This window comes from Sardina pilchardus, chromosome 14, assembly GCF_963854185.1.
Source record: "Sardina pilchardus chromosome 14, fSarPil1.1, whole genome shotgun sequence".
NCBI lineage: Eukaryota > Metazoa > Chordata > Actinopteri > Clupeiformes > Clupeidae > Sardina > Sardina pilchardus.
Genome location: NC_085007.1, coordinates 34,005,938 through 34,019,167, shown reverse-complemented (window position 1 = coordinate 34,019,167; position 13,230 = coordinate 34,005,938). Strand labels below are relative to the sequence as shown.

General features: G+C 40.6%; 1 protein-coding gene across 1 annotated transcript in view; it reads right to left on the bottom strand.

Annotated features, from left to right (window-relative positions):
- Window positions 1–321: 321 nt before the first annotated feature.
- The window catches only part of aggf1 (angiogenic factor with G patch and FHA domains 1), a 137,467-nt gene continuing 124,558 nt past the window's right edge, over window positions 322–13,230 (bottom strand). The window contains exons 14-16 of the mRNA XM_062553671.1: window positions 10,652–10,779; window positions 10,443–10,542; window positions 322–607 (exon numbers count right to left, since the gene is read on the bottom strand). Of these exons, the coding sequence (XP_062409655.1) occupies window positions 395–607; window positions 10,443–10,542; window positions 10,652–10,779 (441 nt within the window). The 3' untranslated portion in view covers window positions 322–394. The remainder of the gene's footprint in view (window positions 608–10,442; window positions 10,543–10,651; window positions 10,780–13,230) is intronic.

Here is a 13,230-nt window from a genome sequence, read left to right as displayed (position 1 = left end):
GGATGCACCAGAGCGTAATTGCAATTGTCTTTACAAAGGGTCTGAATACTTATGTAAATGGAATAGTTCAGTCAGTTTCATTTTTTTTATATACATTTACAAAACATTCCAAACACCTGATTTTTTATGGAGTGTTGGAGTTTTGTGTGCAGATTGATGAGATAATCCATTTTATGAGTCTGAAACCTAACAAAATGTGGAAACTTGAAAGGGTCTGCACTATTGTTGCTCAAAGAGATACTGTATCTTTCACAAATTAGAGGATGAAAGGGCCACATCATCATACAGGCATTTTTCAGGCACCACATGAAAAGACTGCAATAACAGTTACAACTGGGTAATTTTATTATGAATTTAACTTGCACATAAAGAAAAGAGCAACCATATTCTTCAGTCAGTCTGTGGACTTCCCTTTTACCCAGGCTTTGAATGATTTCTCTTCAACTGCGCTAGAAGTCAGAGAGGGTGTTTCACAAGTCTCAATAAAGCGCTCCTGGGCTTTCCTCCACTTTTCATGGTTCTTGGTTGAAGACAACGATGCATAATCCACAACCATGGACATGGAGGAGCCAAGTCCAGACTGAGCCTTCCGCACCTGGAGTTGGATCTAAGACACCACAGAAAGAATGATTAGATATAGGAGTCTCCAGAACACCATGACCATCAAAAACACTACCCACCATCCTGCCTAAAATCAATATAGTAATATCCAAATGTAGGATGAGGACATTTTGAGGGGCAGAGGCTCAAACAACAACAGCAACTACCCATACCATCTTCAACTATCCATACTGAACTGGAAACATTCTCCACTTGACTAAGCCTGTAGTTGACAGTAGGGATGTAACAATATGAAAATTTAATCTCACGGTTATAGTGACCAAAATGATGACAGTTTTCAGTATTATCGCGGCCCCCACCACTTTGACGCTATCAGTAATATTGAATACTGTGTGATCATTCACAGCAGAGGCGATCCTAGTCTCTGCTCGACCGTTCACACACACAGAGAATGATGGCTTTTCATGCTTCTATTTCATATTTAGAATTCAAAAACATTATATATTTTGTTAATAATTTGTGGTATTTTATGATCTGCATAATTACTTATAGCTAAAAAATATTCAGTAATTTGAATACTTCATATTGATTTTTATACTACACTTGTCTTTAAAGAGATTTCCAATTGTTTGTTACCAAAATCAACATGTCCCATAATAAATGTGGCCTCATTCATGTTTAATTACCACTACCACCAATTCGAAGCATTCCTATTGGCTCAGAAGTACTCATTTAAATATTCATAGATTGGGTCGACTCTGCATTTACGTGCGCCATTTTAAAATACCAGTGGCCAGCTAGGGACATATGTGAAATACAGCTCCGTCTTCGACGTCTGAAAGCAGAGACCATACCTCGGATCTATCCGCTGAATTGCCTACATTCAGCGATGTAAGTTATACACTAGAGATGCACTGATATGGAATTTTTGGGCCGATAACGATAACCGATATTTATCGGTTTGTTGTGGCCCATTTATACGATAAGCGATATTACTGTTGGAGAAAAAAAATCAAAAATAAATAGGGGACAACATTTAATAGGCAACATTTAATTGCAGTAATTGTATACCACCAATGACAGACATAGTCCTCAGTGTTACAGCAGTCAACAGCAGCAATAGCCTGGGCCTATGTGTGGCTCCTGTGAATGTGACATCATTGAGGTGCGAGTAAAGGGACACTGCATGAGTCGTTCTCATATGGAGTAAACACTCAATGCAGATAAATGGCTAGAAGTTGTGAAAAAGCTAGAGACCAAATCAGAATTTTGTGAGAAACGTATGGTTTTAGCAGCGGTTATTTAATTAAAGCTGCAACTCCTTGGACTGTATCTTGTTGTAGGCTAATTGACCTTAAGCAAACTTGACTTTCAACTTTTTCACAGTATTTCATCTTTTATATTTCGCTTTTACATTTTGTATGCTACTCAGAAATGAGTAGCATACAAAATTTATAGGCTATTTTAAAATGGAGGCATGCATTCGGTGATTAGGAGCTTGACCCGACGGAACCGAGGGATGAACAATTTCAACCCAACACTGGTGTTGCTGGATCTCAAGATCCGTAAAACACCGGCCCGCAGTTGGGGTTTGGGCAGATAATCTAAGCTCTAAAATGAATGGGTGGCTAGGTCTAATTCACTCCCCAAATTCACTTCTATTCAATTGGTAGCCTATATGTTCGCGCAGCCAAAAATAATCGGACCTGGAATAAAGAGCCTAACCTAGTCTGGTTTCAATTACACAGTAGCCAGGATTTCATGCCGCATTTTACAGGCTACTCTCTAAAACAATTTTCATTAATTTAGGGAGAAGCATCTTGTAGGGTCTAGCTACCTTGGAGGGAGGGAGATAGAGAGAGCAGCTATGCTGAGCAGGCATAGGCGCGAGAAGTAATTAACAATGATGAGTGAAAGATGTTCTCCGTTTTGCGAATGTTGTAGGCTATGTTGCGACGTCTGCTGAAAAGAGCTATATTGTTTCTACATTTTAAGCTAACTTCTATGTGAATTTGTGATTCAGCTTTGAGACTATTTTCTCGAATTGGTGGGGCAGAGCTGTAGCCTACTGGTTAGGGCTTCAGCCTCAGAACCAGAGAGTTGCTGGGTCGATCCCCGACCGATTCGATCACCGACCTGTTCATAGCTGAAGTTCTTTTGAGCAAGGCATCAAAAAAAGTATAGTCTATTCTATTCTTTTCTATTCACACAACTACACGCACACTGGTGAATTCGAACATTCTGAAACGCGCATATGCGATGAAACATGATTGCACATTCTTCCACGAGTTGCCTAAACAGCCAGCCTACTGCTCTGCCTTACAAATCAAACAACGAATAGGCCTAGCCTAAAGATGCAGGGGGCAGAGAGAGGGGGTGGGGGTGGGGAGGCAGTTGTCCTCAATGCCGCAGTGATGTCTGTAGCCTAAGTGAACTGGTTAGACGAGTGTATGGAGGAGGGGGAATGATCGTACAATACAACTATAATTGCTCTTCTATTGAATGCCTCCATGTGCGAAGGTTTCAAATAGGCTATGTTTGCAATGGATAGTGTGTTATAGACCCCGAAGCCATTTGCTGTGAGAATAACGGCTGGCTGATGAAGTTATTGGCTGGCTAGCCGGCTCAGCCAAAACCTAAATGCTGCTGCAGCCGCCAAAGTTAATTTGAGGCTTCAACCAGGAGGATTAGTAGGAGAGCCCGTCTGATTATTCTCTGGCAGCATAAAGTGTGCCATCATGAATATCAGAAATTCAATATTTTCTCTTATTATATCAGGATATAATATAATACTTTGGTGTTTCAGATAGACAAGCTTTTTCTTCACATTATTGTTGTTTGAAGAAAATCATTCATGACAATTGAGGATGCACCTACATTTTGTGCTAGTGCACCTAAAAAAGGGGAAAAAAGCGCAACCAATGCAAAAAGTTAATAAAAGTAGGGAGCCCTGCAGGTCCAACTTTCCCATTGAGGTAGGCCTACATCACTGACTTTTGTGAATCTGTAGTACTGCTGTCAAAATGCACTGTTGCTTTAAAATTCAAAAGGGTTAAGCCTATCTCGGATATTTCGGTGTGGAACTCTTTTTGCTTAGCCTGACTCTCGCCAGACCCTTGTAGTTCCGCCATGCTCCACCAGAGGCGTTTCGCTGAGCTCCACACAAGGGTCTGGACGCGAGGGCAATCCAAACCCCTGCCAGTGATCAAAAAATGAGCAACCAATCAGGAGCGCCGAAGCGAGTGTTTGATTCAAATAACAATGGCGGCACGCAGCGAGGAGTCTTGTGCTGACATTGATTCTGCTATTTCAACCGTTTTGTCGAATCTATCGAGTATTCATTCTTTAAAAGATTAACAGAGAATAGTTTTGAAGACATTTATTGGTGGCAAGGATGTTTTTACTCTTCTTCCGACCGGGTTTGGCAAGAGCTTGAAGAAGCCTAGCACGTCATTCAAGATAACAGGCAAGTGGTTTATCAAATCACATGCGAGGATGTTTTACAAGGACCCGCCTTCATAAATACATCTCCTATCGAGAAGTCCCAGATCCTTGTGTGAAGCAGACAGCGAACTACAGGAACTGGCGAAAGTCAGGTTACTTTTTGCTAGCTCCATCCAACAAATATATCCAACCATGTTATGAATTGCACTGCAATGGTCTGATTTAAACCTCCTCCAGGGGTGGTTTAAATGACATTGCTAATCCTGGGTTTAAAATTACTGGTGCAACAGAATTGCATTTAATCTAGGTTTAAATTGGGAAATAAACTGGGATTAACTGGAGTTTAATTTTAACCTGAGTCTAGGTTTAAGGTTGGTGCAACGGAATTAGCCAGTAAACCATGATTTAAACCAGTTTAAAAGTTAAACCAGGTTGGTGCAACCCACCCATAGTTAGTTATTAAAAAACATTAACAAAAAACAATTGTTCGTCGACGTTGAAAAACGGTCAGTGAATTCAGTCAATGTACAGTGGGTACGAGTTGAGAATGCACCTTTTGCTGCGGGACTCCCGAAGAGATCCCGTAGGCTGTCGAGACGATTTTTTTCGAGGCTAAGGCAATGTACCCAAACAACCACCAGGTGGCAGAAAGTTTCAACCCACATTTCAACTGCATTTAATGACGAAGACCGCATATCTGTCTCATTTAATCATTAAAATGAAGGTGATGACTGGCGAAATTAATCAAACGATGTTTCAATAAACCATTGTTGAAATGATTGAAAATGGTTTTAGAAAATCGCCTATAGGCCTATCAGAAGGAAATAGCCTTCAATTCAACCTGAAAGACTAGATAGGCAACCTTGGATTAATTCATTAATTCATTGCGGTTAAGCCTACAAGACCGCATTTCCGTGAATAGGCTATTGTTGTCAAGGCGAAGACGAAAGAGATGGACAAGATGGACATTAGGCTACATTTATATGCTAGGAATACTTAATAATGTTTATAGGCTTATATTTGTTGGCAACTGTTACTGTAATATATTCAAAGCCATGCACTGGCAAGGCATGGCAGGCTATACGACCGGATAAACGGCAATATTTAGTTTCACTGTCCTCTGCTGCTCACAGCGTAATTCTGAATAGCCACGGAGATTAAAAGATTTAAGCTTTGTAGGCTACTATTTCGTAGAGGGCCTAGGTATTAACTTTGAAAAATGTCTCTGCCCCCCGCGAAAGTAGGCATATAGCTTACATTTTCATGAGGATTACTCTACAAACTAAAGCATACTAACTAGGCATAGGCGTTCCGGAGCTTAAGACCACAACTGTGGCGCAAGTGGTTTGGGCGCCTGCACTGCATGCCAGCAACCCGGGTTCGATTCCCGCTCTGTCATCCACTCCGAAACTGACCAGTGAGAGGACAAATATGCTCTTGAAATATATATATTAACAAAATTAAAGATGTTTTAGCGAATCTTTTTTATGTTTGCGATATCTGCTGCGATATCTGCTTTTTTTCTAAATTTTAAGTTAACTTCTATGTGAATTCGTGGATCAGCATTCACGCACATTTTCACATTTACATAATTAGTGTAAGGCTCAGTGACACGGAGGCAGTCGTCCTCAATGCACATAGGTGAAGAACTGGTTAGACGAGTGTGGGGGAGGGGGAATGATCGCATAAGACAATTGCTCTTCATGAAGCTGTTACAATGGATAGTGTTATGTACTGTAGGCCTAAAGTGCCCCGCCGACATCGGCTGTCTTTAGGCGTCTTTGTCCGAATCCAATGGAGACTGAAAGTTGGTACAAAAATAACTGGGATGTAGTGGTACAAAAGTAAATGTTTCAAGACAAAGTATATGCCACTGCTCAGGGTGAAAGGATATAGTGAAAGCCTATAGGCAGCGATTCCCAAACTTTTTATTATAACGCACCAACTTCAACATCTTCATCTAGGCCAGGGGTCTTCAACCTTTTTCAGCCCAAGGACCCCTTGGCTGTGAGAGAGACTGAGCACGGACCCCCACACCTGGCACACCTCAAATCATGCCTATCATTTGAACCGTCAGTCATTAGTGCCTACATGCATGCACGTACGCGCACGCACACACACGAACGCACACATTCTAAACATAAGTCATTATTAACAGGGGGGTAACTGCTTTATACAACTCGTTTCTGATAATTCTTTACATAGTGTTGCATAAACTCGCCCTATAATAGAATGAATGTCACAAGGGTCAACTAAGGTGGATATGTAAGGGATAATCAACTCCGCGCCGTGCGTTTCTAGGAAAATAATGCACGTTCGAAGTGTTAATAAGCTCCCGTCGCCGCAGGCATTATTGCAGTGCATTATTTTCCTATAAACGCATGGCGCGGAGTTGATTATCCCGTTTGTACCACTGCTACTATCATTTTCGTTTATATTGCCGCTGTCTTAGATACAACGTTGCTGTGTTTACCGTTACATTCACATTGGCGAATTAATATTCAAGTGTGAGAAGCTCCGCTTTAACCCTCTCTGGTGGTATAAATTCAGCTAAATTCAGGCAAAGCTTCATTTGCTCAACCTGATACAGACAGAGAGCCTCTTCATCTTGTGTAAATATAACTTATCTTACACAAGGAAACACAAACACACAAGATTATCGTTTCATTTTGATGGTAGGCTATGACATCGCGGAGAACGTTGGATTAATGAATTCACGCAGAACGCCTTGACGTGCAAAGACCGCAGACTCTCATTTAAAAAAAAAAAAAAAAAAAGCAAAACATCACACAGAACAAATAGGCTACCCCGCAAAGTTCAGGGTCCATCAGTCCCGACATTAAGCAAACGAATCAAACAGTCGAAACGTAATTTATCTCCCAGAATGAAAAGAAGTGTGTTTATGGTCAGATGCCGCTGAAAACGAAGCTATTTAACTAAAACGCACGGGGGGGAAAGTGTTCCATTGGGTAACACATTACAGGGATCACATTATCACAAGCATGATTCATGGGTAGCCTACAATGTGTTATTTAAAAACGAATATGGAGCGATTTTCATTGAACATTATGTTAACTTTGACAAATGTTATTTTTTGGAAGAGAAAAAAATGCTTCAGACGAAATATTTTCGCGGACCCCCTGCAGTACCTCCGCGGACCCCCTAGGGGTTGCGGACCCCCGGTTGAAGACCCATGATCTAGGCTTTAAGCCACACGCTAAAAAGGCAACACGGGTAAAAAAGGCCCTCGTTTAAGACACGACCACACAACAGCATGCTCATTCCCACGCAACATTTCGAATTTATCATTCAGAACGTGAGCTAGATTGAGCGAAACGTCAAGTCATGCCCTATGCGGGACATTCTAAAATGCTTAACGTGGCTTAAGGGCGGAAAACAACGGTCAATCATCACCAAATTTCTCATGACCATATATTGTCATGGACACTTAAACCTGTCAAAAAAAAAAATAAACCGTAATCCAACGATTATAGAAGATATCTCATATTTAGGCTACGTTGTCTTCTTCATTGGCGCCTATGGAGAGAAAAAGGCTTTGGTTTAATGTATCTAAACAACGATGTCCAGCAAATTCTCTCTCATATTGCTCATCATAATCACTTTAAACTATAGGCTAAATATATCGAACCCAAACTCAAATTATTATGAACATTATATGTCATGAAGCGTTTCTGCCCCATTGAAAGGAAAAAGCTTAACGTGGTTTAATGCAACTAAACAACGATCATTGATCACCAAATCTCTCTCTCATATTACTTCTGATAAGCACATCAAACTATCAAAAACTCGGACCCAAACTCCATGGACGTTATCTGACATAAGCATAGGCCTACAAAGGACAGTTCTCCGCGCTTCTGTTGTGTGACAATCTGGTGCAACCAGGCCAGGACAGAAGTATACAACTATGATGAACAACTTATGTGACTCTGATGAAGACGTTTGTCATGTCGAAACGTTAGTCAATGTTTTGCACCTTTTAAATAAATACAAAAGAAGACATCTGCGTTGCACCGGCATTCCTCTTCTTTTCATAAGCATAGGCCTATTGCTGCCTACAAAAAGGCTTAACGTGGAATAAGTTTGGAAAACAACGACCAATGATCACCAAATTTCTCTCTTATATTACTTCTCATAAGCACATAAAACTCTCAAAATATCGAATCCAAATTCCAATCATTATGGACGTTATCTTAATTTTCACGTTTAGCTTTTTCATGTTAAGAGTTTTAGAATGTCCCGGCAATAGCCGATTTCACAGCGCAGCAGAGCGCGGGGTTAAATGTAACATGCACTTTTTATGTAGATGTAACACGCACAAACCTTCTTAAACTGCATGCTTTAGAAAGTTAACGTAATGGAAATGTACAAAATTACTAGCCTACTTTTTTGCTAGCAAAGGCATCCCCGTTTAGCTAATTGTCCTAAACATTGCGTTCGTTTTTGTGACTTAACCTATGAAGCATATCCGTGATAAGTTGAGCAGACACTGCTGTTTCATTGAAAGAAGGTAGGCCTAATAAGCATTTCTCTCCCTCTCCATTGACAGGAATGTTTTTCCGGCATGAGCCGAACCTGCATGTTATTAGGGCGGTCTTATGTTGCCCCCCTGCAGTTGCAGTTTTAATTACAATACCGCACCTTCGGCATTCCCCATGTGCGGGAAAAAAAGGAGCATTCTCAACCCGTACCATCTGTAAGCTACAACATTTCGCTCATGCCGAGATATGAACCCGGGTCGACTGCGTGTTAGATGAGGGAGCTAACGTTGCGCCACTTGACGTTTAATTCTCAAGTGTATTGGAAACAGGTGTCTGACGCGACGTAACTCAGTCAGTTCAGCAAATATGTAAGAAAATGCTTACACATTTAAGTCTTAGCTTTAAAAGATAGCCTACAACTATAGAAGATATACAACTTAGAAGATATACAACTATGAATGTACGTAGGCATACTAAGTAGGCCTAAGCCCAAATAAATGCATAAGAACAGTTTGCCCGCAGATGAATGATTTGGCCGAAACGAATTTAAATTTGACGAGTTTCAATTGGAAATAATTAATAAAAATCGCTTGCCAATGTCCTTTGTTAGTTGAGCGCAGATGAATGATTTGGCCGAAACTAATTTAAATAGGCTACGACGAATTTCAGCTGAAAATAATTTTTACACATGTGGGCCTGCCTAACAGAACAACGTCGCAACGTTTTCAAAACAAACTTGCATTTTACCACTGTAAATCGCCTCCATAGACTATGCCATGCAAATGAAAAATACGTATTAAAATAAATCACATATATAATACATATGGTAAAATATTATTCTCATGCCTGACTGACAGGAAACTCCCTTGCGACATCTGCTGTGAGGAAAGAGAAGAGCAGTCTGAAAAAAACATGGCCGAACGTGAGACTAGCAGATTGTCACATAAGAGCAAAATAGCTCTAAACTAGCTTGTACCGGTGTGCTTTTGATCATGTAAAAATACTGGGTGATAAAACACGCGTATTTAGGAAAAGTCGTGAACGTAGGGTCCTGGAATTTAATCGAGTGAAAAAATATATATCTTTTTTAAATCACTGCGGTCAAAAGACTGCAGCCCGGCAGTTCTAGGTATATCCAGGTCAAACTTACACGGCGCTTCAAGTAATACGTCTCAGCGGTCAAATGACCGGCGCTTGGCGCTTCTAGTGTTAAACCCAACTGTAGGCCTAAATGAACTAAATTCCATAGCCTAAGTAGGTTACTGTGGCATTGTCCCGTTCACTTTTTCCTTGGAAATGTTTGGCTATGTGCTTATAGCTTAACTTACTCTACCATGACTTGGAGTTGGCTATTTCTGTTATTTGGATCCAATGAGTGAGACCCAGTAAGTGCTCAAAACAAAACTCCTGATACCGTTAGTGGAATGGATTTAATGTGAAGGTGCACATAAAAAGACGCAGGGAGGCTGCATGATACAGTGCACGTTTTGCTTTTAATCCGAATTGTGGTTAAATCCATCAATTAGACAATAGAATCAGTGGAGTACCAGTTCATTGCAGCCTACCAGGCCTATGTCAAAGGCAGCCTCGGATGAAGCAGGGAAGGATTAAACACACGGTTTACACACCGTGGTAATCAACCGTGATAATTAGGATATTTTAAATGAAAACGCTAATTCTTATCCTCAACATTTTTATCATGGTTTACCGTAACACTGGTAATAATTACATCCCTATTACATAGCAATATGGCACATACAATTGATTTAAAATGTTGGGGAGGTGGGGAAGGGGATAGGTTTACCGTGGGCAGTACAGTGTCTCATCATTAATAACTAAATAAAAGACTAAAATACCAGTTTAATACCTTCAACAATTTAAACATTGTGTTCTGAAGAAACTGAAAGCCTGAAAAGCTGAAAGGGCTATTTTACTTACAGGATCTTTCATTCCACCACCATCCTTTCCCAGCCCTTCCCCCTTTTTCCATCCCATCTTCTCTAGGATTTTCCTGCCTTTGTTGACCTCGCTGATCTCACTGCCAAAAGAGTAGGGAGCAACATGTGCAATATAGTTGTAACAAGAGGTAACAAAAGTAAAAAAATTACAGCAAAAAAACACAGGATCTGTGTGTCAAAGGCACTCACACATGCACAGAGGAAGGAGAATCATCCCTGTAGAAGGTTCCCTCACTGCCAACAATCCATCTCCTGGTCTTAGCCCGATCTTTATACATGGGGTTGTTAAGAGCCTTGGTGGCCTCAAAGTCACTGTTCTGTTTTCAACACAAAGATTGTGTACAGACTGTTTTCATAAACAGTAATATGGATCTAGTATTTAGCTTGTATCCAAAGCAACTCTCAATATCTTAATTACAATAACAATAAAAGTAAATATTACAATAAAAATATAACAACATTGACTACAGTAAAACAAACAAGTCATGATAATTAGTTTATTATTTATGGTGCAAAATCACTTAAAAATTAAAACAGAACAGAAATAAACAGGGAAAGTATAGTAACATAAAAGAAAATAAGAGAGACAAATGAAAGTTTGTCCTTTTTAACCATGATGGTAAGTTTGTGTGAACACAAATCTTAAAACATAAGAAAGAAGGTGGAACAGAAGTTGCAGGAGAACAATGTGAAGGAGGTCTGGGACGGAATGAAGACCATCACTGGCCTGAGGAAGAGTAGCAGCTCTATGGAGGGAGATCTGGACAGGGCCAACAAATTGGAACTACTTCATAGGTGTGCAAATAGTATACGGTTAATGCACCCCCTCATAGAACGCAGGACAATGGGGAATTCAACCAAGCAGTGGAATAATAGTATACAATGTATCTGCTGCATGATTGTGTTACTCGCACTATGTAGTTCTTTTAAAATTATATTTGGATTATCTTTTCAGAAAGGCTGGGCACTGGGGCCTATTTCACAAAACCAGAGTAAGTAGATCCAAGATAAGTGACGACACACGAGGTTGACCAAGCCTGGTCAAAGTAAACATGCTAAATACGTTTCACTAATGCTGAGCGCAGATGAGTTGAGGCGGCTAGGTCAAGCCAGGTGTAAGTTATTCGGTATCTGTGCGCGTTCTCGTTTCTCCCCCAAATAACTCACGGTGGGAATAAAAAAGACGCGAAAAATAGCGTCTTGCACACAAAGTGAACAACCGCTTTTGATATAGACTAACAACGAGGTAAAGTTGTACTTTTTTGGAAGGGAATCATGAGTATTTCTGTTACATATCGGGAGTGGGTGTGGCAGACCAAGTGAATGCAAATACGTATGCACCCACGTGTGAGAGCTTCCTTGTCTCGGCACGCAACGTCATAAGAAAGCACTTCGCCACCGCAAAGATGAACACAGTATGACTATATCTTAATTTGTCTTAAAAGCCGAATTAGTTGAAAACACCTTCGAAAAAATGTCCCCTCCACTTCCAATCAACTACAGGAGGCTATTCATCAAACGTCCGTCATAAAAGAAGCAAACAACGAGTATGTTATTAATTATAAGGCCACCATAATTTACATGACATCCATATGGTATTAGGCAGACATTCTGCTATGTTTTGCGAGTAAATGCAAGTAGCAAATAATATATAAATGGAATACAGCTCTTTGAAAAAATCGCATGGAGGTCTGATTTGAATGACAGCTAGCAGAACCAATCAGATCATGTAATTACCATTAGAATTAACTTAGCTTGGCTGTTAGCCTGGTCGGGAGCAGGCTAGCTTCCAAGTATAAATTCCCATGGTAACTTATATGTGATCTCTTCTGTGAAACCAAGTCAAGGCTATGTTCATCCAGGATAACCCAGTAAGCCTGTCTAAATCCCCTATCTTGGTTTTGTGAAATACCCCCCTGGTGTTGCAAATTAGCCAACACATCTACACATATTGTTATGGCTTTGACTGTGATAAATATGCATGTAATAAGGTCCGCTGCATTGTTCCCGACAGATAAACTACCAAAAAAATTAAACATGTTGAGGTTAAGATCTGCTGAATGTTTTCTTGCTTACAGGTAAACTACATCCAAAGGCAATCTCTGTCTTGAGGTTAGAGACATGTTACGTATTAAAAACGTTTTTTCATATATTTCAACATCCATGACGCCATGGCGCCGCCACATTGGGACGCCTTTTTGGTTGCTCCGCCTATCTTGTGCTTCAAAGAGACATCAGGGACTGGAACATCCTATGCTTTACTGAGACATGGCTAACTCGACGTGTACCAGACTGTGCCATCACTCCAGCGGAGTTTTTCTCTGCCACTAGCTCCGACAGGACTGAGGAGTCTAGGAAATCGAAGGGAGGTGGTGTTTGCATTATGACGAACAGCAAGTGGTGTGACCCGAGTAATGTCATCGTTCTCTCAAAGTCATGCTCGCCTCATCTGGAGCACCTGGCAGTCGTCTGTCAAACCGTCTATTTACCCTGTGAGTTCAGTTCTGTCATTTTCACGGCCGTTTATACTCCTCCACAAGCCAACACAGATAACGCTATATCAGAGCTGCAGGAAGTGTTAAATAAACAAGAACACAAGCATCCAGATGCTGCGCTTATACTAGCAGGTGATTTCAATCAAGTAGGCTTCATCTACATTGGTCCATGCCTGAATTTATTCAACACATTCACTTCCCCACGAGTGGTGGCAACACACTGGATCACTGCTACATTCAGTTCAAGGAGAGTTATAAAGCTAAGTCTGTACC